This window comes from Pan troglodytes, chromosome 15 (genome assembly GCF_028858775.2).
Source record: "Pan troglodytes isolate AG18354 chromosome 15, NHGRI_mPanTro3-v2.0_pri, whole genome shotgun sequence".
NCBI lineage: Eukaryota > Metazoa > Chordata > Mammalia > Primates > Hominidae > Pan > Pan troglodytes.
Genome location: NC_072413.2, coordinates 103,326,450 through 103,354,275, shown reverse-complemented (window position 1 = coordinate 103,354,275; position 27,826 = coordinate 103,326,450). Strand labels below are relative to the sequence as shown.

At 56.7% G+C, this 27,826-nt stretch overlaps 2 protein-coding genes across 8 annotated transcripts in view; one reads left to right on the top strand and one right to left on the bottom strand.

The window, feature by feature from the left end:
• The window catches only part of PACS2 (phosphofurin acidic cluster sorting protein 2), a 101,787-nt gene that overhangs the window by 70,258 nt on the left and 3,703 nt on the right, over window positions 1-27,826 (bottom strand). Inside the window, exon 1 of one of the 6 annotated variants that reach the window (XR_010151046.1) lies at window positions 17,434-17,605. The exons of 2 other annotated variants lie outside the window; for them this stretch is intronic. Coding sequence is in view for 2 of the 4 variants with exons in the window: in XM_003314539.7 (XP_003314587.4) it covers window positions 17,434-17,552 (119 nt within the window). In the remaining 2 variants the exon portion in view is untranslated. Of the gene's footprint in view, window positions 1-17,433; window positions 17,724-27,826 lie in introns of those variants that run through there. 3 more of the 6 variants (XR_010151047.1, XM_003314539.7, XM_009428598.5) reach the window with 3 other exon arrangements.
• The window catches only part of BRF1 (BRF1 RNA polymerase III transcription initiation factor subunit), a 95,020-nt gene continuing 84,075 nt past the window's right edge, over window positions 16,882-27,826 (top strand). For both annotated transcript variants that reach the window (XM_063793168.1, XM_063793166.1), the window contains exon 1: window positions 16,882-17,149. The gene's annotated coding sequence lies outside the window, so the exon portion shown is untranslated. The remainder of the gene's footprint in view (window positions 17,150-27,826) is intronic.

Genomic DNA, 27,826 nt, shown 5'->3' with positions numbered 1-27,826 from the left:
CCCGTTCCTTCCCACACACGGACCCCAGGCTTCTCGGAGGCTCCCTGTCCCCGTTCCTTCCCACACACGGACCCCAGGCTTCTCGGAGGCTCCCTGTCCCCGTTCCTTCCCACACACGGACCCCAGGCTTCTCGGAGGCTCCCTGTCCCCGTTCCGTCCCACACACGGACCCCAGGCTTCTCGGAGGCTCCCTGTCCCCGTTCCTTCCCACACACGGACCCCAGGCTTCTCGGAGGCTCCCTGTCCCCGTTCCTTCCCACACACGGACCCCAGGCTTCTCGGAGGCTCCCTGTCCCCGTTCCTTCCCACACACGGACCCCAGGCTTCTCGGAGGCTCCCTGTCCCCGTTCCGTCCCACACACGGACCCCACACGGACCCCAGGCTTCTCGGAGGCTCCCTGTCCCCGTTCCTTCCCACACACGGACCCCAGGCTTCTCGGAGGCTCCCTGTCCCCGTTCCTTCCCACACACGGACCCCAGGCTTCTCGGAGGCTCCCTGTCCCCGTTCCTTCCCACACACGGACCCCAGGCTTCTCGGAGGCTCCCTGTCCCCGTTCCGTCCCACACACGGACCCCAGGCTTCTCGGAGGCTCCCTGTCCCCGTTCCTTCCCACACACGGACCCCAGGCTTCTCGGAGGCTCCCTGTCCCCGTTCCGTCCCACACACGGACCCCAGGCTTCTCGGAGGCTCCCTGTCCCCGTTCCTTCCCACACACGGACCCCAGGCTTCTCGGAGGCTCCCTGTCCCCGTTCCTTCCCACACACGGACCCCAGGCTTCTCGGAGGCTCCCTGTCCCCGTTCCTTCCCACACACGGACCCCAGGCTTTTTGGATCCCACACACGGACCCCAGGCTTCTCGGAGGCTCCTGTCCCCGTTCCTTCCCACACACGGACCCCAGGCTTCTCGGAGGCTCCTGTCCCCGTTCCTTCCCACACACGGACCCCAGGCTTCTCGGAGGCTCCCTGTCCCCGTTCCTTCCCACACACGGACCCCAGGCTTCTCGGAGGCTCCCTGTCCCCGTTCCTTCCCACACACGGACCCCAGGCTTCTCGGAGGCTCCCTGTCCCCGTTCCTTCCCACACACGGACCCCAGGCTTCTCGGAGGCTCCCTGTCCCCGTTCCTTCCCACACACGGACCCCAGGCTTCTCGGAGGCTCCCTGTCCCCGTTCCTTCCCACACACGGACCCCAGGCTTCTCGGAGGCTCCCTGTCCCCGTTCCTTCCCACACACGGACCCCAGGCTTTTTGGATCCCACACACGGACCCCAGGCTTCTCGGAGGCTCCTGTCCCCGGTTCCTTCCCACACACGGACCCCAGGCTTCTCGGAGGCTCCTGTCCCCGTTCCTTCCCACACACGGACCCCAGGCTTCTCGGAGGCTCCCTGTCCCCGTTCCTTCCCACACACGGACCCCAGGCTTCTCGGAGGCTCCCTGTCCCCGTTCCTTCCCACACACGGACCCCAGGCTTCTCGGAGGCTCCCTGTCCCCGTTCCTTCCCACACACGGACCCCAGGCTTCTCGGAGGCTCCCTGTCCCCGTTCCGTCCCACACACGGACCCCAGGCTTCTCGGAGGCTCCCTGTCCCCGTTCCGTCCCACACACGGACCCCAGGCTTCTCGGAGGCTCCCTGTCCCCGTTCCTTCCCACACACGGACCCCAGGCTTCTCGGAGGCTCCCTGTCCCCGTTCCTTCCCACACACAGACCCCAGGCTTCTCGGAGGCTCCCTGTCCCCGTTCCTTCCCACACACGGACCCCAGGCTTCTCAGAGGCTCCCTGTCCCCGTTCCGTCCCACACACGGACCCCACACGGACCCCAGGCTTCTCGGAGGCTCCCTGTCCCCGTTCCTTCCCACACACGGACCCCAGGCTTCTCGGAGGCTCCCTGTCCCCGTTCCTTCCCACACACGGACCCCAGGCTTCTCGGAGGCTCCCTGTCCCCGTTCCTTCCCACACACGGACCCCAGGCTTCTCGGAGGCTCCCTGTCCCCGTTCCTTCCCACACACGGACCCCAGGCTTCTCGGAGGCTCCCTGTCCCCGTTCCTTCCCACACACGGACCCCAGGCTTCTCGGAGGCTCCCTGTCCCCGTTCCGTCCCACACACGGACCCCAGGCTTCTCGGAGGCTCCCTGTCCCCGTTCCGTCCCACACACGGACCCCAGGCTTCTCGGAGGCTCCCTGTCCCCGTTCCTTCCCACACACGGACCCCAGGCTTCTCGGAGGCTCCCTGTCCCCGTTCCTTCCCACACAGGGACCCCAGGCTTCTCGGAGGCTCCCTGTCCCCGTTCCTTCCCACACACGGACCCCAGGCTTCTTGGATCCCACACACGGACCCCAGGCTTCTCGGAGGCTCCTGTCCCCGTTCCTTCCCACACACGGACCCCAGGCTTCTCGGAGGCTCCCTGTCCCCGTTCCGTCCCACACACGGACCCCAGGCTTCTCGGAGGCTCCCTGTCCCCGTTCCTTCCCACACACGGACCCCAGGCTTCTTGGAGGCTCCCTGTCCCCGTTCCTTCCCACACACGGACCCCAGGCTTCTCGGAGGCTCTGGCTTAACCCTTCCTGGTTCTCACTGAAATCCCCCAGCAGGCATCCAGAGCCCACCCTGCACCCTCCCAGGGCATCCCAGCTGGGGGCTCGGCCCTGGCGTGGACGTGCAGACCACAGGGATGGGTTTCATCTCCTGGCTGTGCTTGGCTCCTGGGCTGGCACCACCACACCACAGCTCGAGTTCCAGGCCTGGATGCTCCCGCTGCAGAGACCTCGCCCTCCTGGAAGGAGCCTGGTGGTCTCCTGTCCATGAGAAGCAGTACCACACGGCAGAGCTTGCTGCTGCCTGCAGTCCGGGAGCTGATGCACTAGAGCCCTGCAAGGCCTGTTTGCAAGTCACGCAGGAAAGGACTCCAGGTGCGCACCTAGACAAGGGGGCTGTCTGGACCTCCCTGAGCCATCGTGAGAAGCCCCGCCCCCAAGCCCAGAAGGTGCCCGCCACTTGGCTGACACCAGAGCGGTCTCTCCAGAGGGTGCCCAGGACCACAGCCCCCCACTCTACTGCCCCATGAGCCCAAGGATCTAGAGCATCCTAGACTCTCCCAGAGCTCCTGGAGGCCCTGAACACCCCCTTGACTCTCAGCCAGTTTGGACCCAGGATGGTTCTGGTGGGGCAGGAGCAGCAGGCAGGTGACAGCAGGCTGGCCCTGGTTCCAGGGACTTCTCTTCTGGGAAAGGCAACAGTTGCCAGGGAGCAAATCTTGAAGTGCCAAGTTGGGCACACAGGACCCAAGGAAGCCGGGAGAAGACGGGGACAGAGATCACACAGGGCAGCTGCAGCCAGGCCCCTGCAAACCACAGGCGCCCCCGGAAAGGCTTCTGTGCAGCCCACCCTGCTCCCGTACACACCCTCGCTCCACAGCTGCCTCCTCTGCAGACAGATGAGGGGGAGCCCCAGAGGATGTAGCCAGCACCAGGGCCATGCTGGCCTCCAGGGCGCAGGGCCAGCCTCCAGGGAGTCCTCCCTCTAATCTCACTCCCAGCACACTCCCCACTGCTCCCCTGAATTAACCCCCCAGCAAGGTGGAGAAGATTCATCGAATGCCTAGAGCGCCTATAATTCTCTGTTGCTACAAATTTCCCGACTGTGCAGCTCCGAATTACAATTGACCTCTCTCTCTAGGTCAATAATATGCAAAAGAGGTGCTGCCGGGTCACAGTGGCACTGAGAGAGGACGCCGCCCTGCCTCATGACCCTTAGAGGCAACTGCAAAGACAGCAGGCAAGAGATTCACTGGAATCTTTTTTTCAATGAGTCTAATCAAACAAGGTTTTCTCTTCACTCTGAACAGAAACAGCTAGTTGGAAATCCTAATGACGCCGCTGCCACTGTGCCCTGGGTGTTCAGGTCAGCAGAAAGGTGCTGAGTGTGGGAGTCCAGCCCACGCGCCACGACTCGGGCTGCTGGGAGGGCCTGGCCACAGTCTACCCCCAGGCAGTACCTCCAGCAAGTGCGTGGCACTTGTGGAATATTCCAGCTTCAAGGATGGCGAGCCCAGAGCGCAACTGCTGCCAGTGTCCCCGAGAGCAGCCTCTGGGCCCCTGTTCTCTATGGCCATTCACACTGCTGGGCCCAGCGGCTGGAGCGTCCGTGTCCAACTCACAGAGCAGCCACAGCCTGAGCTCCCTCCTCTCCTGAGAGCTGAAGAGCCCCAGGAAGGCTCAGAGGAGGCAGTGGGTGGTTTGCACCAGGTCACCCACTACTGGGTCCCCTTTCTGAAGGGACCACATTCTCCAGGAGGAGAGGTGAGGACAACCCTGGACAGCTGCCTCCTCCCCAGTCAAAGGAAAGCTGGCCACTCCGGGGGTTGGGGCAGGGGGTGCGGCATAAGCCATGTGTCCTTTAAGAACTGCACCCCTCTCTTCTCCGTGCACCTCCACACCTAGGGAAACACTCAACCTCTGACCAAGAGTCACCCCTTAATCAGTGCTGGAAATTTTCCCAGGGAATAACTGGAACCACTGCAGGGCCTGGTCCACTGAAGGTTGACGAATCCTGGGGGGAGGCACTGTTCTGATAGAATCCGCAGTGAAACCTCGGGTGGCCTGGGCCGGTGAGCCAAGGCTCGGCTGACAATGGCCCCTCGGGTGGCCTGGGCCGGTGAGCCAAGGCTCAGTTGTCAATGGCCCCTCGGGTGGCCTGGGCCGGTGAGCCAAGGCTCGGCTGTCAATGGTCCCTCGGATGGCCTGGGCCGGTGAGCCAAGGCTCGGCTGTCAATGGTCCTGCTCCCTGGCAGGGAACCGCTCGAGCCACAGTCGCAATCTCTGGATATCATGTTGCTAATTAAAGAAACCTCCAAAACCTTCGATAGCCCACCAGAGTCAGGTGCAGTCCAAGAGCCTGGCCAGCTGCCCTCTGCCCCTGCCACATCCTCCCCAGGCAAGTACAGTGAGCAAGGGGCAGAGGCATGAGATGCACCACCCTGCCCCCAGCACAGGCTCCGAGCCCTAGCGGCAGACACCTGCTGTGATTCCTGGCCCCGCCCCCAGCACCATTTGACAGGACCGTGGCAGGAGAACAACTCCGCCCCAGCCCCCTGTCACCACTTGCCAAGGGTCTGAGAAGCAAAAGGATGGTGCAGGAGCTATCCACGGGAGCCAAGGTCCCCGCCCCTCAGGCCCACGATCCCCAGTGCTCAGGCAGTCAGCGCAGCAGGCAGTAGCGGCAGGCACTGACCTGGCCGCGCACATCCCCTCAGGCTACCACCACTGCAGCCTCTCGACCTTCCTGGACCCCTCCCCAAGGCCTGCCCTCCTTCCCCCTCGCTTCTGAGGCTCGCTCTGTGTGGCCAGGTCAGGCACGCCGGCCTCCCAGCTGGTGAGATACCCCTTGGCCCTGTGGCCTTGCAGCTGTTCTTCACGCCCAAAGCCGACACCTCCCGCAGGAGACAGCGACGCTGGACCTGATAGGTGCTGTATTTATAAACATAAGCCACGCTCAGCTCCATTTCCAGCTGAAGCCATAGCCAGGCGAGCCAAGAGTGCGTCGATTCGGGTGTGGTGACTTAACTTTCCAAGGCGCGACAACCTTTACGTCCAGCTAGGTGGGAAAAACAGGAAGTCCACGGCCAAGCTGGAAACTGCAGGAGCCGAAGGAACAGCAGGACTGACTGCAAGGGGCAGGCTGGCAGGGACTGGAGGCCACCCAGGGCACCACAGCAGCTCCCACCAGGAGGAACAGCAGAGTCCTGGCCGCAGGGTGAACGTGGAGCTCATAGCAGAAAGCACACTCAGGCCAGGAGAGCCCAGACCTCAGGGTGGGTCTTCACGGCCAGAGCTCCCCCTCCGCTCCCTGGCTAGGCCACACCCCAGGCTTGAGGTGGGGGAGGAAGGAGAGCCCTAGGCCAGATGAGGGGCCTCATGACCTGACACCTGTGTGGCACACGGGCAGCCCGAGAATGTGGAAGGGCCACCCTCCCGGGCCCCACCACGGAGCACCTTCTAGAGGCACCGGCAGGCACTGCCCGAAGCCTGAGCCGCCATCTCTCTCCTTGGCGCTCAGAGGAACGAACAGCCCAATTCAGCACCGCACCAGGAAGGCCTGGCCCCGAGGGACTGCCTGCTAGCAGGGCATCGGCCTCCTGCCACTCACCCTCCTGAGGCGCTCCTGGGGCGACTGGGAAGATGCAGGATGTCTGGTATGTCCACCCTCAAACTGACCAGGAGTGAGCTCATACGGAAGCCTCAACTCCACTGCTGCGGAGGAGCCCCCACCCCACCCGTATCCAGGACCAGGGAGGCGGGCGCTGGTCTCGAGGCGGCCCTGGAGACACCTGCACGAGCCCAGCATGCAATGCCCATGAAAAGTCTTGCCCAATTATTTTGTATCTAAAAAGAGGGAAGTCCTGGCTGGGGCCATACAATAAAGAAATATTGTCAATGCCTCCTGCAAGGTCAGCTACAGAATTACACTGGGAAATGAGGCTCAAATTAAACAAAAGATGCTGGTGGCATCCTAGCTGTCAACTGGTCCCTGGTCACCTCTGTCCTGATGCAGACGTGGGACTCCCAGAAGGTTGGAGAGTAAACAAAGGCATGGAGGAGGGGCCCAGCAGAGGGGCCAAGCTCGCAGGACAGCAGCCCAAGGTCAGGGCCCTTCCCATCAGCATTGGCTTGGTGCCATTCCCCGTGCTCACCGGAACAAGAACAGCATTTGAGAAGAGGGATGTGCATCTGCAGGTCTGCCTCGCTGTGGATCCACATCCTGGCCTGCCAGGGAAGGGACAGTGCTGGTCACCCCCACAATGGCCATCTCCGCAAGATGAAAGGCATCCTGGGGAAGGCTGAAGGGAGGCTGGACTGCATGGCCACTTTGCTGCCCAGCTCAAGACACACCTGGCTCCTGGGGCTGCTGAGCTGAGCTGCCTGTGCGTGGCGGCTGCTGCCAGCTGCTCTTGGGACACGGGCTGGATGGGGCAGTCGAGAGACAGAAATGCGAGACACAGCATTGGACCGAGCGAGCTGACCACCTGGGCCTCAAGCCCGTGGATCCCAAACTCCTCTGCCAAGCAAGGCCCAGGATGTTGGCCCGAAAGGTTGTGCAAGGGCTGCGTGGGGACTGAAGGCCCTTCCAAGTCCCCTCCCCTGCTCCAGCTCACCCCACCTTGTCTCAGGACTCAGGGGTCATTAGAACCCATCTGTCTCCTCGCTGAACCCCTGAAGAGAGCCGCTTCCCTGAAGCAAACCCTCCCCAGCCCCACCCCACCCCGAAGCCACAGCACTGACCCCTCCACAACCACTGTGTCCCAGCCCCTCCCCGTCCCACCACCCTACGACGGTGCCCTCAGGGCTGGGCCACAGGCGAAGAGCCAGCTGGAGTGTCTCTGCACTTGGCCAGGTGCTGCCTGTGTCCGGGGGCAGGGGGTGCCCACAGCTTGGCCAGGGGGTGCTGAGGAAAGGCTGGTTGGGGCAGTGGAGCGGAACAGCCAGGCCCACAGCGGGTTGCTCAGCCCCAGGCCTGTGTGCACCCCCAGCAGGAAGGGCAGACCCACCCCTTCCCCAGTGTCTTCCCTTGCCCATTTCTGCCCCTTTTGGGTCCTGACTCCTCTGTTGAGCGGCACCTGCACCCCAGGGGACCCAGCATGGCCCCTGACCATGCAGAGGACCTGGGGCTACGGCCATGAATGTCCCGGGCCTGAGAGCAGCCCAGCAGTAGCCAGTGCTCCCCGGGGCTCCTGGAGAGCCTGCCCCCATCTGTGGGGTGAGACGGGGCGCCACCGGCCTCCACAGGCCGGAGCCCTCGAGGAGCTGCTGACGACCCCAGCACCATGACCAGCAGCCACGCTCTCATCACTCTCACAACCCTGCTAAGTCGGCCTGAGCTGAGCACACATCGGCGCGCGCCTGCGGAGCAGAAAGGGACGGCCTCTCAGCGCTCGGCTATTTTTAGGGCTGCCTCTCAGAGCAGCTGCTGAGCCAGCCAGGCCCAGCCACCCTGCGGGGCCAGCAGCTCACAGGCCTCAGGGCTGCCCTCAGTGGGAGCCTGTCCTACAGAGACCCTCCACGGCCAGGCAGGAATAAGCACGCCACACCCTGCCCCCTGGTCCTGGGGAAAGCACTGTACAACCTCCATCCTGCCACCCCATCCCACCTGCACCTGAGCACCCTGTCTCGGCAACGCCACTGCCTGCCGCCACCACACACAAGTCACAGGGTCCAAAGAGACCCCCGTCACTGTGACTGACCGCAGACCCGCTCTCTGCAGCAGCCCCCGGACCCCGCCACAGCACCGCAAGCTGCCCACTCCATCAAACCTTCCTGAGACGCATGCTGAGAATGCTGGGCAGAGAGAGGGAAAGGGCTGGTTCTAGCGCCCAGATCCGAGGAAAGCATCCTTTAGTCCAAGGCACTGCAGCCCGTGCCCTCCGTCTCCTGCACAAAAGCCAGTCCCCAGCAGGAGACCCACTGCCATGTGACTGCAGTGTTGACAGCAGGACAGAGCTGCCAGAGGTTTCCAGGCATCTTGAAAGCAGGGCACAGCCTGCGCGGACAGGGCGGTGTGCACGCACCGTGCAGGCCACGGCGATGGGCCAGGTCCTCCGAATCCCCAAGGCCTCCAGGGCTACGGGCACCGTCCTGCTGCCCCTTGGCCCCAGCTCGAGTGCTGCCCAGCCTACAGGCCACCGGCTGCCCAGGTCAGCTTCCTCAGCCCCTCCCTCAGAGCAGCCTGTCTTCCCCGGATCACTGCAGACCACCTCCGAAAGCCCTGTCCCAAGCCCTGCACGACACCTCCCACCCATCTCCACCTGCACACCCTGAGGCAATCTCCACCTCCAGTGTGGTCCACCACTCCAGCAGCACTGCTCTCCCAAATACACACGCTTGGAATAGTCCAGCGACTTCCCCACCACTCAAAATGAAACCACACTCCTTGGCATGACATCCTGGTTCCATTACAGGAACGTCCGCCAAGGAGCTACACTGTGCAGGCTCTGGGCAGCACCGAGCAAGGCAGACAGGGTCCCGCCGTGAGAGTCTCGTGCAGGCTGGCAGCGGTCAGTAGGCAACGTGCGTCCTGAGGAGACGCCCCTGCACGTGGACAGAGGCAGGGGGAAGGGCTGGAGACAGGCTACTGCCCCAGCCAGCCGCCGCCCACTGACACCACCCAGTGCATCTACGGATGTGGAGGATCCGGCAGGAAGAGCAACACGTCCAATTGTTGCTCCAGAGGTGAGAGAGAGAATAGCGCAGAACCAACAGCAGAAGAAAAAGTGGCTGAGAGCTTCCCGGGACTCATGAAAATCATCGATCCACAAAGTCAGCAAGTCTAGTAACCCCGACTCAGGCAATCACAAGAGAACCCACACCAGGACCCACCATGAGACGACCGTTGGCAACGATGACATGACCACAAAGCCACCAGACGTCTCCCTCCAGCCTGTCACGGCCGCTGACCTCTTACAGCAAAGCTGGAAGTCAAAGCCAGGGACGCCCTGCCTGGACCTGTGGGAGGAGCACACACCACCCCAGCATCGTACAACCAGCACACGGCCTGCTCAGGGTGAGGGCAAACTAAAACATCTTCAGACAAACAGAAAGAGAAGGTAGTTATCAGCAGATCCTCACTAAAGGAAATCCTAAGAACAAATATTCAACAGAAGAAAGAAAATGATTCCTGACATGCGAGAAGAATGAGCAACAAAGGAAGTGGTGAGTTTTGAAGCTCATCAAATATCACAGTATAAAGCAGTAACAACATCTTGTGGGCTTCACAAGAAAACAATTAAGATACACAGTAACAAATGCATATAAATATAAACATGAAAGGGTTGGATTAGAATAAAGTGGGCTAAGGTCCCTGCATAGTTCAGGAGAGTAAAGATACAATTAACTATGCACATTAAAATTTACAGGGTAGGCCGGGCGTGGTGGCTTATGCCTGTAATCCTAGCACTTTGGGAGGCCGAGGCGGGCAGATCATTTGAGGTCAGGAGTTCGAGACCAGTCTGGCCAACATGGTGAAACCCCGTCTCTACTAAAAATACAAAAAAATTAGCCGGGTGCGGTGGCGTGCACCTGTAGTTCCAGCTACTCGGGAGGCTGAGGCACAAGAATCACTTGACCTGGGAGGTGGAGGTTGCAGTGAGCCAAGATTGCGCCACTGCATTCCACCCTGGGCGACAGGGCAAGACTCCATCTCAAAAGAGAGAGACTCCGTCTCAAAAAATAAAAAATAAAAATAAAAAAAGGCCGGGCACAGAGGCTCAGCCTGTAATCCCAGCACTTTGGGAGGCCAAGGCGGGCGGATCACGAGGTCGAGAGTTCGAGACCAGCCTGGCCAACATGGTGAAACCCCGTCTCTACTAAAAATACAAAAATTAACTGGGCGTGGTGGCAGGCGCCTGTAGTCCCAGCTACTCGGGAGGCTGAGGCAGGAGAATCGCTTGAACCCGGGAGGAGAGGTTGCAGTGAGCCAAGATTGCATGACTGTACTCCAGCCTGGCGACACAGCGAGACTCTGTCTCAAAAAAAAAAAAAAAAAGTCAGAAAAAGTCAGAGTGAATGAAAATGAAATCTAGATACATGCTGAATAACCAAAGACACATCTAATATGTAAGGATATACAAAGGTTTTTAAAAAGGATAGAAAAATAGCTAACAGGCAAAAATTATCCAAAAGAATGCTTGCATCAAAGTCAATACTAAAGACAAAAAGCATTACTAGATATAAAAGCAGTCATACAATGAGAAAAAGTTCAAAATACCTAGAATTACAATTCTAAACATGTATGTACCTAATACCATAGCCTCAAAAATATATCAAGTGACGGGGCGTTAGTGGTTCATGCCTATAATCCCAGCACTTTGGGAGGCTGAGGCAGGTAGACTGCTTGAGCCCAGGAATTCAAGACCAGCCCGAGCAACATGGAAAAACCCAGTCTCTACAAAAAATACAAAATTTAGCCAGGTGTGGTGGTGCACACCTGTAGTCCCAGCTACTCGGGAAGCTGAGGTGGGAGGATCGATTAAGCCTGGGAGTTCAAGGCTACAGTGAGCTGTGATCGTCCCACTACACTCCAGCCTAGGTGACAGAGTGAGATCCTGCCTGAAAAAAAAAAAAAAAAGTATCAAACAGAAACTGACAGAACTGTTAGAAAAACAGACCAATCTATTCTCAGATTATAAGATTTTAATATACATTTCTAGTAGGCAAAAAAAGGGAACGGACTTGAAGACCACAGTAAACCAAGCTTGATCTAATAGACAAACACTGCACCATCAACTGCCAAACACACATTCCTTTTAAGTATAAACAGAACGTGCATTAAAATTGACACACTGAACCAGAAAGCAGGTTCAAAAAAAAAAAAGTTTTTGCAGTGGCGCCATCTGGGCTCACTGCAACCTCCGCCTCCCAAGTTCAAGTGATTCTCCTGCTTCAGCCTCCTGAGTAGCTGGAATTACAGGTGCGTGCCACCACGCCTGGCTAATTTTTGTATGTTTAGTAGAGATGGGATTTCACTACGTTGCCCAGGCTGGTCTCGAACTCCTAACCTCCAGTAATCCACCCACCTCAGCCTCCCAAAGTGCTGGGATTACAGGTGTGAACCACCAGGCCCGGCCAGTCAGGTTATTTTATAAGTGAATTATCCCAAACATTCAAGGAAGAAATGATTCCAATTCTACATAAGCTATACCACAATACAGCAAAAGAGGCAGTACTCATTTCACTTCACAAGGAAATCTTAACACCAAAATCTGCTAAGGACTACAGAAGAAAGGAAGCACACAGACCCCAGACACACACGCAAAAGTCCTAAACAAGATACTAATCATCTAAGCCCACCAATGTGGGCAGGTGGGGAGGCTCACACCTGGAGTCCCAGCTCTTTGAGAGGCCAAGGTGAGAGGATCACTTGAGGCCAGGAGTTGGAGACCAGCCTGAGCAACATAGTGAGACCCCGTCTCTACAAAAAATTTAAAATTAGCCAGGCCAGTGGCATGCACCTGTGGTCTCAGCTACTCAGGAGGCTGAGGCAGGAGGATTGCTTGAGCCATGGTCACACCACTGCACTCCAGCCTAGGCAAAAGAGCAAGACCCTGTCTCAAAAAATAAATACATAACTAAATATATATCCACCAATTTTTAAAAACGGTAATACAACATGCTTAAACTAGTATTTTTCCAGGAATAGGTTAATGTTAGAAAATCAATTTATGGCCAGGCATGGTGGCTCACGCCTGTAATCCCAGCACTTTGGGAGGCTGAGGTGGACGGGACGGATAACAAGGTCAGGAGATCGAGACCCTCCTGGCCAACGTGGTGAAACCCCGTCTCTACTAAAAATACAAAAATTCGCTGGGCGTGGCGGTGCACACCTGTAGTCCCAGCTACTTGGGAGGCTGAGGCAGGGGAATTGCTTGAACCTGGGAGGCAGAGGTTGCAGTGAGCTGAGATCACGCCACTGCACTCCAGCCTGGTAACAGAGCGAGACTCTGTCTCAAAAAGAAAAGAAAAGAAATAAAATCAATTTATGTAATTTACCACAATAGTAATGAAAAGATAAAAATTATATAATCCTCTTAATGAAAGTATTTGATTATATTCAACATCCACTCATAATGATTTCTTTAAAAAGCCTCTGCCAGTCATGAATAGGATGAGACTTTTTAAGTGCATAAAGGCTAACCACAAAAAGTTGCAGCAAACATCGTCCTTAAAGGTAAAACACTGGAAACCTTCCTTAAGGTCAAGACAGAACACGGGTAATCCACGCAACCAACCATATTCAACACTGTACTATGACAACCGGCACAGTCAGGCAAGAGAAAGAAAGAAAAGTATGAGGATTGAAAAGAAACAACTTTGTCTTTTGCAAAAGATAAAACATGCATTTTGAAAATACAAAATAATCTATAGATAAGTTACTAGGTTAAAAATAGTAAAATCACTGATTTCTTTGAAAAATCAACTGAATTTCTATATGTTAGCAACAAACATAATAAAAAGCTGACTTTTACTATGACTTCTAAAATACAAGCATCTAGGAATAAATGTAACAAAGGATATGCATGACAGCAGAATCTTGTAAAACTCTCAAAATACATTCAAGACCTAAGTAAATAGCTTGATCATGAATGAGAAGACTCAGTACCACACAAATGTCAATTCTCCCCACCTGCTCTACAGAGTTAAAGAACTTCCAATTATAAACCAAATGTGGCTTTGTGTGAAACTTAAAAAGATAATTCTGGCTGGGCGTGGTGGCTCACGCCTGTAATCCCAGCACTTTCAGAGGCCGAGGCGGGCGGATCACGAGGACAAGAGATCGAGACCATCCTGGCCAACATGGTGAACCCCTGTCTCTACTAAAAATACAGAAATTAGCTGGGCGTGGTGGTGCACGCCTGTAGTCCCAACTACTCAGGAGGCTGAGGCAGGAGAATTGCTTGAACCCGGGAAGTGGAGGTTGCAGTGAGCTGAGATCGCGCCACTGCACTCCAGCCTGGGCGACAGAGCTTCTCAAAAAAATAAAATAGGCAGGGCGTGGTGGCTCACGCCTGTAATCCTAACATTTTGGGAGGCTGAGGCGGGCGGATCACGAGGTCAGAAGATCGAGACCATCCTGGCTAACACGGTGAAACCCCATCTCTACTAAAAATATTAAAAAAATTAGCCGGGTGTAGTGGCGGGCGCCTGTAGTCCCAGCTACTCGGGAGGCTGAGGCAGGAGAATGGCGTGAACCCAGGAGGCGGAGCTTGCAGTGAGCCGAGACAGCACCACTGCACTCCAGCCTGGGCGACAGAACAAGACTCCATCTCAAAATAAAATAAAATAAAAATAAATAAATAAATAAATAAATAAAATAAAAATACAAAAATTAGCCGGGCATGCTGGCAGGCGCCTGTAGTCCTAGCTACTTGGGAGGCTGAGGCAGGAAAATCGAAACCGGGAGGCGGAGGTTGCAGTGAGCCGAGATCGCACCACTGCACTCCAGCCTGGTGACAGAGTGAGACTCTGTCTCAAAAAAACAAAACAAAACAAAAAAATTAGACAGACATGGTGGTGTACACCTGTAGTCCCAGCTGCTCAGGAAGCTGATGTGGGAGGACTGCTTGAGCCCAGGTTTTAGGGGTTACAATGAGCCATGATCGAGCCACTGCACCCCAGTCTGGGCCACAAAGTGAGGCTCTGTCTCTAAAAACCAAACAGATGGCCAGGCCCAGGGGCTCACACCTGTAATCTCAGCACTTCGGGAGGCCGAGGTGAGAGGATGACTTGAGCCCAGGAGTTCAAGACCAGTCTGGGCAACATAGGGAGACCCTGTCTCTGCAACAACAACAACAAAATACATAAATAAAAACAAATTAATAAACATCAACCAAAAAAACAATCAAGTGGGAAGGGCAAGGTACAAAGCAGCCCAGCCCTTGCTGAAGAGCGGGTGGGGGCGCTCAGGGACATGGGCACCAGGAGGACACTCTGGGAACCCAGCAGGCGGAGGCCACAGACAGGCACTGACGCATACCCCGTGGGCCACCTAGGAGCACCGTGTGTAACAGTGCTGAGCCAAAAGCGTCGCAAGGAAACCCGGGGCACAGGCCTCCCCAACAACAGCCCAGCATGCCCAGTTCAAGCTCCCGGGGGCAGACTTCTCCGGCTGCCTCCCAGAAGGAGAACCGAAACGAGACCAGCACCCCAGCCTGGCAAACGGTCAATGTGCACACTCCACCAGGCTGACACGGGGAGTGCACCCAGAGGCTGCTCAGAGAGCAAAGACTCGCTCATAACTGGACGGGGACATCCTCAACACAGCCGAGAAAGGATGACTATATCTAAAGAAACTGCTGAAACTCAAGCAGAAAAAAAGAGAAAGAAAAACTGGCAAAGGAACAGGAATTTCACTGACAAGGAAGTACAAATGGCCTAAATTAGTAATCAGAGAAATTCAAGTTAAAACCATGATACCACTTCACACCCACCAGACTGGCAAAAATTAAGTCAAATGAGTGTTGGCACAAATGTGGAGCAGTGGGGACTCTCGTCCCTGTCAGTGGGGGCCGGAGCAGGCACAACCACTCTGGAAAACTGCCCAGCAGTAACGCTGAGTGCGTGCACACCCCCACCATAAATCCTGGTAGCTGGCGGCACGTGCTTAAGACAGGCCCTGCCCATCCAGAAAGACACACGCAGAAGACTGGCACAGGATGTCCACAGCAGCACGGGGCTTGTAATTAACCAAAAAACTGGAAACAAGCCAAGGTCCCTTGACAGAAGCAAAGCCGAGGTACTGTCATGCCAGGGAATAGTACGCAGCAGTGAACACGCCGAAAGGCATCAGCATACACGCAGCCCAGAAGCTTCATGGCTGGGCAAAAGTGAGGAGTACAGAAGAACTCAGGAGGAACGAAGCAAAACTAAGTAGCAGACTGTCCGAGGATGCACGGACAGGCAGCACAAGCACAAAGCAAACCTGGGGGCAAGCCCGCCTATGAGGGGCCCTGTTCCAGGACAGGTAAGGGCAGGAGCTCATTATGAGGCTGAGCATGTTCTACGAACAAACTGCATCTGCCCACCTGGACAGCTGCGCCACTCGCTCCTCCGCCCATTAACTTCACACCAACAGAACAAATCCTGTCCTCCTGCCTACCCTTCCTCCCAACCCTGTCCAGGCCAGAGCTCGGGACCCCCCCAGCACTTAGTGCTACCCAGCCCAGGTGCCCCCATCTACCCCCGCCTGTCCTAACCAGGCTTCTCGAAACCCGCCCTACCCATACCCTCCCCACAGACACCAGAGTGGGCTTTCTAGACCCCTGGAGAATAGAGCACAGCTCCACAGGGGGGCTGATAAGGCCCCCCGGCCCCTCCTGCCACACGCCCCCACCTCCCTTGGGTTAAAGACTTTGCTGCTCATTCGGAGGGCCCCAGGAAGCTGCTGCAGAGGTTCAGCAAGGGCGGGCTATGTGCTGCAGTGCTGGAGCAGGGGAGCGCCAACAGCCCGCATGAAGGTTCTGGGGCTGTGGGTGAGGCAGTGACTCACAGGGGCAGACAGGAGAAGCGCTGTGGGGTTGTGGGACCTGACATTGGGGCAATCGCCAAGACCTGGAATGGAGAAGCAGCCAGGCCTGGGGAGATGCTCCCGGCTTTGGCTTTGAGGCCCCAGAGACTTCCCAGAAGAGAGGCAAGCAGGCACATCTGCAGTGCTCGGCCCCAGACCTTGGGCAAATGCTGACCCTTAGGTCTCATATGGACACTGGGTCCTTCGGGAGGCCCCGCCAGGTGCAAGAGTCGTGCCGGGTGGGCATCCTTCCTGTCCACTCAGCAAAACCAAAGCCCCGAGGTCCCAACCCTGCGCTCCAGGAGGGCAAGCCCCACTGTCCACCGGCTCTGCAACTCCAACACCACGCTCAGAGATGCAGGCTGTGGGAGCCACAGGAAAGCACGAGAGGCCCACCTGCAGCTGACTAGGGGTGGAACAACTCAATGCCACGTGGGGTCCCCTCCAGGCATAGTGGCCACTTCCAGTGCCTGGAAGGTCCGCTCACCCTCCCATCTCCCCAGGGAGAACTCTCACTACCCCCAACCGCCTCCTCTTCTAGCCTGCTGTCTATTCTAGAACCAGAACTTTTCCGGAGAGCGTGTCTCTCTCCTCCTTAGCCTGGGAGCTTCCTGAGCAGGAACTACCAAGTCACGAAGAAATTACAAAAGTTTCAAACTGAGCAGGAGACTCAGGGAAGCTGCAAGTCCAAGGAAGGCTGGGCTATGGCCGGAGGGTAAACCCTGTCCAATCGTTACCGCTGGGCGACCGGGCGCCCCCCTACCAAGTGCATAACAGCCAGTCTTCCGCAATGGCAAGATCAACTGGGAGGCGCAAATAGCAGTACTGGCTTGGCGACGTCTCTAAATGAGAGACAGCGCCAACCAGGTACCCGCGAGGAAGACCCCGCCCCGCAGGACAGGGCATCTCCACCGCGCGCTGGACGGAGGATACAACCGAGTCCTGCGCGCCCCGTGCGCCGGGGGTCGCTCCCAGGCCGAGGTCTGACAGTGTCGCCGAACGCGAAAGGAAGCGTGTGGTACCCGAGAGAGGAAGCACCCTCGTCACCCCGGCCGGCACCGCACTGAGGCAGGTGTGCAGGTGCGGTTGCGGCGAGCCAGGTGAGCGCCGCCCGGGAGCCCCAAGGTCCCGCCGGGTCTGAGCAGCACCGGGTCCTCGGAAGCTGAGGGCGGCCCCCGGTGCTCGGGACCCGGGGGGCTGGGGCCGCGCTTGCCGGAGCTGCGGGGGGGCGGCGGCTGCACGCGTCGAACCGGCGGGCGGGGGCGCGGGGGGCGACCTGGGCTCCGCTGGGGGACCCGGGCCGGGGATGGGGCGCGCAGAGGCCGCGGCCAGGACACCCCCAGCAGGTGCCCGGCGGGAACAAAGCGCGGCGGGCGGCGCGTACCTGGGCACGCAGCTGGGGCTGGAGCCGTCCACCTCCCAGGTGGCGAACAGGTTCATGGGCACGGGCGTGTTGAGCGCGCCGGGCGCGCCGGGGAGGCCGAGGCGGCCTCGCTCGGCCATGGCGCCGGCCCCGCCGCTCCCTCGGCGGCCTGGGGCTGCGGCCGGGCCGCGGACGCGCGGCGGGCGGGCCGGGCGCGCGGAGGGCGGCGGCGCGGTCACATGGCTGCCGGGCGGCGGAGGGGACGGGCCGGGCCCCGGCGTCGGACAGGCCCGCGGGCGGCGACGAGCTGCGGCCGCTCCGCCCCGCCCCGCCCGGCGCCCCGCCCGCGCCCCGCGCGCCCCCGGCCGCCCCGCGCGCGCCCGGCGCCCTCCGACCCGCGCCGGCACCGCCGATTGGCTGGGCGGGGCGCCAGCTCGCCGCCTCGGGTCCAATCGCCGCCGGCGCAGCGCGCGCCGGAAGTGAGGTGCGCGCGCGCTTCCTCCGGCGGCGCCTCGCGGGGCGTCCCCGCCCGCCGGTGCGCGAGAGCGCGCACTCACGCGCCTGCGCACAGACCCCGCCCGGCGCGCCCCGCCCCGCCCCCCGGGAGCCGCGGGCAAGGGCCGGGAGCGACATGGGGGTCCACCGGGTCCCGGCCAGCTTCAGGCGCCGCCCCCTAAGGAAAGCTCATCGTCGCCCTGGCGATGCCCACCTCCCCACGCGCGGATTCCCCGGCCTCGACACTTTCCCGCCTCCACCCCGCCATGCCCCGAGTCTCCCCGCCCCCCTGCCCTCGCCGCCCCTTGTCTCCTGCCGACCCCCGCTGGGTTGGCCCGGCTGTGCGGGCCCCGCCCGTCCCCGAGCCCCTCCCTCGCTCCCCCCCGCGTGGGTTCCCCGGGACGCAGGGAGGTGGCAGGGAGGTGGCCGGGCCTGGCGGCGGTCGCGGGCACTCGAAGCCACTCGGGGCACCAGGCTGCCGAGCATAGCCTCCAGGGCTCCAGATGACCCCGGGCGCCCTCTTTGCGTCCCAGAATCCTTATTCAGCGCCGCTTTTCAGCGTTGTGCTCAGGACAATGGAGAACAAATGTCTGGGGCCAAGGCTGGCTCCTGGCCCTGGGGTTAACAGTGAACTTGGGGACCCAAGCAAAGAGGAGGAAATGGCTAGAGCCGCTGGGGCCCGACGTGTAGGCTCTGGGGCTCAGGGAGGGTGCTTCCCCTATCTGTTTGGCAGCGGCTCTGGTCCAGCACCAGATGCCGAGCCGAGATTTAGGAAACGGTTTTCTGGCCTCTCTTCTGTTTCCTTGTTTCACAGTTAGTTTACAGTTGCTTTTCTCTCCGCCCTGTGTCTTGTTGTCTACAAGTAGTTTTACTGAAACAAATCCAGCCCGAGCAAATTGACCTGGAGTTGGTTTCTTTCCTGGCCCACGGGGCTTGCCACCCCAGTGCCCCGTCAGCTCCTTCTGCAAAGGCCCTCATGCCGCTGCTTCCTCCGTTGTGAGAGCTCAGCCCCCAGCTGTAACTCCTGTATCTAGAACTGCAAACAGCTGCGACTGCTTAAAGTCAGGGTCCCACTTCGGAGAGAACAAGGGACTCTGTGTTTCCCACGCGCCCCCGGCTCCTCTAAGGTGGTACACTGAGAGCCATGAGGGTCTGTCTGACCTTGGCCAGCTGCTCGGCGGGCAGAGGGCCGGAGGATCTCATACCTTTGAGACAGGGTAGGGGGAGAAGTGACTATGTCCAGAGAGGGGGTAGCCATACCCCAGGAGGACAGGCTGTCTGTGATGGGAGGGCAGGAGACAGGCACCCATTGACCCCAGAACTGAGCGTACGGCGCTGCTGGACCTGGCGAGCGTGCAGTTGCAGTCAGATGGATGGACCGCCTGACACATGGTGCCTGCGTGCGCCAGCGTCTAACCCAGGCAGGGACTACAACTGGGGGTCAAGTGAGGAGATGCGGGGTGACTAAGCCGTGCACAGCAGGGCTTGGCACCAGCTGCCACCATTGAGCGGCGCCCCTCCTCTGTGCCAGGCACCGTTGTGAGCCCTTAAGGGACGTGACAGTTCTGTCCCATCCCAAGTGACAAAAGAGGAGATGGCGGCCTGTGAGGTTATGCAGCTGCCAGGGGTCGGGATGTGACCCACACAGTCTGTACCAGAGTGGCCCCAAGTACCCGTATGGTGGGTCTACATCAATGCTTCTGCCAGGCAGGAAAGCAGGGACACGAAACACACCGTGCATCACGCCTGCGACCACGTTTATGTTTGTTTTTAAGGTGGGATGGTGGTGATGGGACTGTGGTCTTCTGTATTTTCCAAGTGGACAGATGTCCCTTGGGTGATCAGAGTAACTTTTTAGCCAGAACCTGTTATTTGCACTGCCCTCCTCTGTCGGAAAATGACGCTGTGCTGGTCCTTCTCTTGAGGGCTGTGGGTCACAGGAGGAGATCCCCTGAAGGCTGGGAGGCATCCCTCCCCATGACCCTATGACCCTGGCATGGTGTGAGCCCTCACCCCCGTGTTTGGAGCACAGGTGCTTTCTCTGGTAGCGTTTTCTTTAAAGCAGGAACTTGGTTTGAGACAAACCTCTCGGATGACTGGGGTGGCTGCGCACGGTTGGGGAGGATGTCCAAGAAGAGGATCCTTCAGAGCCCTGGGGTCTCAGGAGGACAACCTGAAAGCTGGTCCTACCACGTGCTGCCCGGGGTCCCCGGAGGTTGTGGGAGTTATTATTATTTAAGAAGTTAAAGCTTCAAGGTTCTGAATGCTTGGCTAGGATTCCATTGGTATTAAAAAGACGAAGCCCCAACCCCCAATCATGGGACAGGATGGGCCGAGGCCTTTCCTCTGTCCGCCTGGCTTCGCTAGGTCCCTCCACCTAGGGTGAAGGCTCAGGCTTTTCCAGTCGGGCGCCAGGACCGTGGGCTGCTTCGAAACGCATTCATCTCCTCAGCCTGGGCTAAGATGACACAGACACACAGCAGGCCCTGCTGAAGTCGGGGAGTGGGGGAGGGGCCTCCTCCAGGGCCAGCACTGGTCAGTTGGCGGCTCCAGCCCACAGCGCCCCTACTCCTTCTCCTGCCAGGAGCTGGGCTGAGGAAGCAGCCCCACGTGGCCAGGTCCCTGCCCAGCCCATGCTATGGCAGAGGGACAGAACTGCCGAACCCCTAGACAGGCCCTGCCGCGTCCACTGCCATGGTTGGAGCACGTGGCCGTGACTGAGGCTGAGGAGGAAAGGTCACAAAAAAGGTACAGCAGGGCCTTCCCCCTGGAGGCATTTTCTGGGAAGCCATGTGGGGGATGGCCAAGAGCTCTAAGACCGCTGAGATCGCTGCACCCGCAGCCGCACCTGTGGACGGTTCCCACGGTCACCCTTAGAGCAGCTCAACTGCTGAGAGTGAGGCCTGGAATCAACCCCGGGGTTGTAGAGTAGAACAGGGTTAGGTGAGCCATGATAGAACGTGATAGAATATTCTACAGCTGGCAGAAATAGTGAGTTAAAAGTAGCTAAAAACAGGCCAGTCGCAGGGGCTCACACCTGTAATCCCAGCACTTTGGGAGGCCAAAGCGCACAGATCCCGTGACCTCAGGAGTTCAAGACCAGCTTGGGCAATATGGCAAAGTCCCATCTCTAACAAAAATACAAAAACGTACCTGGGCATGGTGGTGCGCATCTGTGATCCCAGTGACTTGGGAAGCTGAGGTGGGAGAATCACTTGAACCCAGGAGGTGGAGGTTGCAGTGAACCAGGATCACACCACTGCACTCCAGTCTGGGGGACAGAGCCAGGCTCCATCTCAAAAAATAAAAATAAAAGGGCCGGGCACAGTGGCTCATGCCTGTAATCTTAGCACTTTGGGAGGCCGAGGTGGGGGGATCACCTGAGGTCAGGAGTTTGTGACCATCCTGGCCAACATAGTGAAACCCCATCTCTACTAAAAATACAAAAAATTAGTGGGGCATGATGGTGCGCGCCTGTAATCCCAGCTACTCGGGAGGCTGAGGCAGGAGAATCGCTTGAACCCAGGAGGCAGAGGTTCCATTGAGCCAAGATTGTGCCACTGCACTCTAGCCTGGGTGACAAGAGTGAAACTCTGTCTCAAAAAAACAAAAATGTATGTGAAAATGCACGTCCATGTGCAGTATGTATTTACATGTTAGTGATTATACATATAAAACACCTATTTTCAGGTATAGAAAAATATTGATAGGATACAAATTAATCCAAAGTGTTAAGAAAGTATCTCTGTGTGATGGGGATTCCATTGATTTGGTTTCTCCTTTTTGCTTATCTTTATCTCCTATTTTCTCCACGATGAACATGTATTAATTGTGTAGGGAAAATCAAACCACAGCAGGGTGAGCTGCCGCTGGCTGGAGAGCCGGGCGCCATCTGGCTGGGGCTGCGCCCCGTCCTGAAAAAACCAAACGTGCGAAGGGAACCCTCACCCAACGCAACAAACTATTGAGGATGATCTTTGTGAGAATACTGAATGTTTCACTAGGGTAACATTCTTTTTTTTTTTTTTTTTGAGACAGAGTCTCGCTCTGTCTGTCACCCAGGCTGGAGTGCAGTGGTGCCATCTCAGCTCACTGCAAGCTCCGCCTCCCGGGTTCATGCCATTCTCCTGCCTCAGCCTCCTGAGTAGGGGGGACTACAGGCACCTGCCACCACGCCTGGCTAATTTTTTGTATTTTTATTAGAGACGGGGTTTCACCGTGTTAGCCAGGATGGTCTCGATCTCCTGACCTCATGATCCACCCGCCTCGACCTCCCAAAGTGCTGGGATTACAGGCGTGAGCCACTGCGCCTGGCTTACTAGGGTAACATTCTTAATATCAAAGGAAATCATACAAGTCCATAAGACCACTAAAAAATTCCCAGTGGAAAATGGTTAGAGAAGCTACAAAAGATTCACAAAAGAATAAGTGAGACAGTTGTCACTACTATCACGAATTGTAAATTATTAAAAGATGCACATGGCTGGGTGCGGTGGCTCATACCTGTAATCCCAGCACTTTGGGAGGCCGAGGCGGGTGGATCTCCAGGTCAGGAGTTCAAAACTAGCCTGACCAATACACTGAAACCCCGTCTCTACTAAAAATACAAAAATTAGTCGGGTATGGTGGCGGGCGCCTGTAGTCCCAGCTACTCGGGAGGCTGAGACAGGAGAATTGCTTGAATCCAGGAGGTGGAGCTTGCAGTGAGCCGAGATTGTGCCACTGCACTCCTGCCTGGGCAAGAGAGTGAGACTCCGTCTAAAAAAAAAAAAAAAAAGACGCACATCACCACCTTCTCCTTAATGCAGGCTAATCTAGACCTAATACAGACCTAAGGTCGTGATGACATCCTCGGTGCACCTGGGGCAGGTGCACCCATGGCATCCTGCAGGTGACACTGGAAATGTCAACAGGGACGCAGGTCCAGGTGTGTGAGATATTTCAAACAGCAACACCTACAGAAAGGAATGTCCAGTCCAGGGGAAATGACAAAACTTGCCCTGGCACATCCACCCCATGGGATGTGGAATAACCAGCAAAACGGAACGCTGCCTCAGTTTTAGCAACATGGGGAAATTCTCAGGTATGTGATTGTGTGACAAATCAGGGTGTAAAGTTGAACACAGCATGACCTGGATTCAGGAATAAAACTCTCCCCTCTTGACTGTGGTTATCCTGAGCCCCAAGATTAAGAGGGACCTTGATGCATAAATTTTAACACTTCTCTCTTTCCCACAATAGAATATCATCACAATAAGCCAGGACATAACTTAAATATTAGAAAAGAAAGGAAAACACCCAGGCCCTAATACAGAAATCAGCCAAGGACATTCAGAGACATCAGAACAGCAATTACCGCAACACGTGTCAACCAACACTCAACCTCAGTGCTCTTCGTGCAGGATGGATTTCTGGTTTTGTTAGGTTTTGTTTTTTTCTTCTTTTGTTTTCTTGACAGGGTCTTGCTCTGTCAACCAGGCTGGAGTGCAGTGGTGCCATCATGGCTCACTGTAGGCCGGATCTCCTGGACTCAAACCATCCTCCTGCCTCAGCCTCTCAAAGTGCTGGGATTACAAGTGTGAACCACTGTGCTGGGTCCCTAAGGGTTTTAAAAAATTATTTATTTATTTAGAGACAGAGTCATGGCCGGGCGCAGTGGCTCACGCCTGTAATCCCAGCACTTTGGGAGGCTGAGGCAGGCGGATCATGAAGTCAGGAGTTCCAGACCAGCCTGGCCAACATGGTGAAACCCTGTCTCTACTAAAACTGCAAAACTTAGCTGGGCACAGTGGCTCATACCTGTAATCCCAGCTACTCAGAAGGCTGAGGCAGGAGAATCACTTGAACCCAGGAGGCGGAGGTTGCAGTGAGCCAAGATTGCACCACTGCACTCCAGCCCGGACGACAGAGCAAGACTCCATCTCAAAAAAAAAAAAAAAAGAAGACAGAATCTGCCTCTGTCGTGCCCAGGCTGGAGTACAATGGTGCCATCTCAGCTCACTGCAACTTCTGTCTCCTGGGCTCAGGCAATCCTCCCTCTTCAGCCTCCCGAGTAGCTGGGACCACAGGCATGTACCACCACACCTGGCTAATTTTTGTATTTTTGTTAGAGATGCTGTTTTGCCATATTTCCCAGGCTGGTCTCAAACACCTGGGCTCAATGAATCCTCTCACCTCAGCCTCCCAAAGTGCTGGGATTACAGGTGTGAGCCACTGTGCCCGGCCTAATTGTTTTTTTGGGGGGGACAGAGTCTCACTCTATGGTCCAGGCTGGAGTGCTGTGGTGTGATCTTAACTCACTGCAGCCTCAGTCACCTGGGTTCAAGCGATTCTCCTGCCTCAGCCTCCCAAGTAGCTGAACTAGAGGCACGCACCACCACGCACAGCTAATTTTTAAATTTTTTGTAGAGACGGGGATCTCACTTTGTTGCCCAGGCTGGTCTCGAACTCCTGGGCTCAAGCTATCCTCCCACCTCTGCCTCCCAAAGTGCTGGGATGACAGGCGTGAGCCACTGTCCTGGCCTGGCCCTTGACTTCTGTGGTGGAAGGTGGACTGGAGCCTCACCAAGTCTCACTCGAGTTGCGGAGAACAGACAGGAACAGGGACTTGCCTTCTGAGCAGTCTGTCTACCAGACACATGTCCTCCATCATACTCCGCAGTGCTAGGGTGGGCTATTCTTATCCCTGTTATGCAGATGAGGAAATAGAAACCTAGAGAGATTGAAGCACTTGCCCAAGGCCAGGCAGCAGGTGAGAAGGTGAGAAGGCCATAGAAGCTTGCCTTCTCATTTCCCCCGCTGACTGCTGCATGGGGGGACAGGGCTATTGAGTACCCAGGAGTTATTTTGATCAAATGTGATAAGATGACAGACACAGAGACAACCGCCTTTGAAAGAGGAGTTTATTACTCACAGTTCCCAGGAGGAGGGGCACGTGGGGAAGCACCCAGGTCCAGTCAGGACAGGGAGGGGGTGGAGGGAAAGGGTGGGCAAGAGGCTTTATTGCCATTTTCCAGGCAAGGCAGAGGAGGCAAGCTGAGCAGAATTAGAACTGGGTCATTTCAGTGGGCTCTGGGCTTGGGGGGTGGTATCTAGCTAGCTGGTACCTGGCCTTGGGGTGATTTAGGGCAGGGGGCTAGTGTTCAGGAATGCAGGAGCCTGATGAAAGGAGGCAGGTGGGACTCATGATGGTTGCTCTGCATATCAAAGGTATGCTCAGCCTGCACGGTGGCTCAAGCCTGGGATCTCAGTACTTTGGGAGGCTGGGGCCAAAGGATCTCTTGAGCCCAGCAGTTTGAGACGACAGTGAGCTATGATCATACCACTGCACTCCAGCCTGGGTGACAGAGTGAGACCCTGCCTCAAAAAAAAAAGAAAAAAAGAAAAAATAAAGTAAATAAGGCATACTCAGAGGCACGTGGTCAGCTGTCTCTAGGAATTAGCTAACCCTGGGAGGGGAGTCCCTCTCTAGGTCCACGAGAACCCAAGATGTCAAAGCACCACAGATGAGAACACGACGAGGCTTGGCATGGTGGCTCACTCCTGTAATCCCAGCCTTTGGGAGGCCAAGGCAGATGGATCATTTGAGGTCAGGAACTCAAGACGAGCCTGGCCAACATGATGGAACCCTGACTCTACTAAAAATACAAAAATTAGCTGGGCACGGTGGCAGGTGCCTGTAATCCTAGCTACTTGGGAGGCTGAGGCAGGAGAATTGCTTGAACCTGGGAGGTGGAGATTGCGGTACATCAAGATCGTGCCATTGCACTACAGCCTGGGCGACACAGCGAGACTCAGTCTCAAAAAAAAAAAAAAAAAAACCCAAAAAACAGGCCAGGTGTGGTGGCTCATGCCTATAATCCCAGCACTTTGGGAGGTTGAGGTGGGCGGATCATGAGGTCAGGAGATCGAGGCCATCCTGGCCAACATGGTGAAACCCCATCTCTACTAAAAATACAAAAAATTAGCCGGGCATGGTGGCATGCACCTGTAATCCCAGCTAATCGGGAGGCTGAGGCAGGAGAATCGCTTGAACCTGGGAGGCAGAGGTTGCAGTGAGTCGAGATGGCGCCACTGCACTCCAGCCTGGGGGACAGAGCAAGACTGCGTCTCAAAAACAAAACAAAACAAAACAAAACAAACCCAAAAACAAAAGACACCATGAATGAAGAAAGCCTCCAGGAGGGGGAAGTTTGCAGGTGCCTAGGCGTGTCCTTCAAAACTCTAACCCTGCTGGTCAGGTCATTTTTCTCAGGCCTTGAGAAAAGGAAATCCTTCCTGGTCTAAGTGTTATGAGCACGTTCAGTTCAGATTAAAGCAATTCTCTCATTTCAGTGCAACACCTACATTACTTTCCAGCTCTCTGGGGCCCCCATGAAGGAATGTTCCTGCCCCACACCCCCAGCCTGGGCCCCACTCTGCGCTGTGTGCTGGAGTCAGGTCTAGGGGCAAGCCCACAGCCTCTCCCTGTTTACAGCCAGAGCGGAGATCACTGCACGTTTCCAGCGTCCTCTTTGGCGTGCTGCGAGTGAGGGTCCTGCCTCGCAGGGCTGAATGAGGAGTACAGAGGACCCTGGGCACAGGAAGCTGGTGCTGGGTGCCCAGTGTGGGTGCTCTGAGGGTACTGGTGCCCCTCGGCCGCCCTTGCTTGACTCTTTGAGCTTGTCAGTCAGTCCTAAATGTTTCCAAGCTTCCTGGGGCGCTTGCAGCAGGGGGCACCTAACCGGTCCCCAGGGCAGTTCTCCGCATTCTCCCTCTAACCTGGCTCCATTCTTTATGCCTTCACATCACGTAGGGAGCCTTACTCCCTGCCTCAGTTGGTTCACACTGCAATGGCAAACCACCACAGTCCAAGTGGCTTATAAACCACAATTCATTTCGCAGGACGGTGCTGGCAGATGCCGTGTCTGGTGAGGGCCACTTCCTGGTTCATAGACAGTGCCCTCTTCCTGCATCCTCACATGGGGGAAGCAGCAGACAAGCTCCCTCCAGCCACGTTTTTTCTTTTTTCTTGTTTCTTTTTTCTTTGAGACAGGTTCTCAATCTGTCGCCCAGGCTGGAGTGGAGTGGTGTGATCTCAGCTCACTGCAGCCTCAACCTTCTGGGCTCAAGCAATCCTCCTACCTCAGCCTCCCAAGTAGCTGGGACTACAGACACATGCTACCACAACTGGCTAAGTTTTTGTAGTTTTTGTAGAGTCAAGGTTTTGCCATGTTGCTTAGGCTGGTCTCAAACTCCTGGACTCAAGCAATCCTCCCTCCTCAGCCTCCCAAAGTGCTGAGATCACAGATGTGAGCCACTGTGCCCAGCCAGCCACTTTCTGAGGGCATTCATCCCACTCATGAGGGAAGCAGCCCTCATGACCTCATCTCCCAAAGGCCCCACCTCTCTAAAACCATCGCCTTGGGGCAAGGACGTCAACATATGGACTTTGGGGGAACACACATGATATGATTTGGCTCTGTGTACCCACCCAGATCTCATCTTGAATTCCCACATGTTGTGGAGGGACCTGGTGGGAGGGAATTGAATCATGGGGGCAGGTCTTTCCCGTGCTGTTCTTGTGATTGCGAATAAGTCTCATGAGATCTGACGGTTTTATAAGAGGGAGTTTCCCTGCAGAAGCTCTCTCTCTCCCTGCTGCCAACCACGTAAGATGTGACTTGCTCCTCCTTGCCTTCCTCCATGATTGTGAGGCCTCTGCAGCCACGTGGAACTATAGGTCCAATAAACCTCTTTTGTTTGTTAATTGCCCAGTCTCACGTATGTCTTTATCAGCAGTGTGAAAACAGACTGATACAACGCACATTCAGACCATAGCGCCCCTCCTCTGCAGCCCATCTGAGCAAAGGCTTAGTTCTGGCAGCACGCACCTTGGGCCATTGCCCAGTAGAGCCTCACCCTTTTTTATATTTTATTT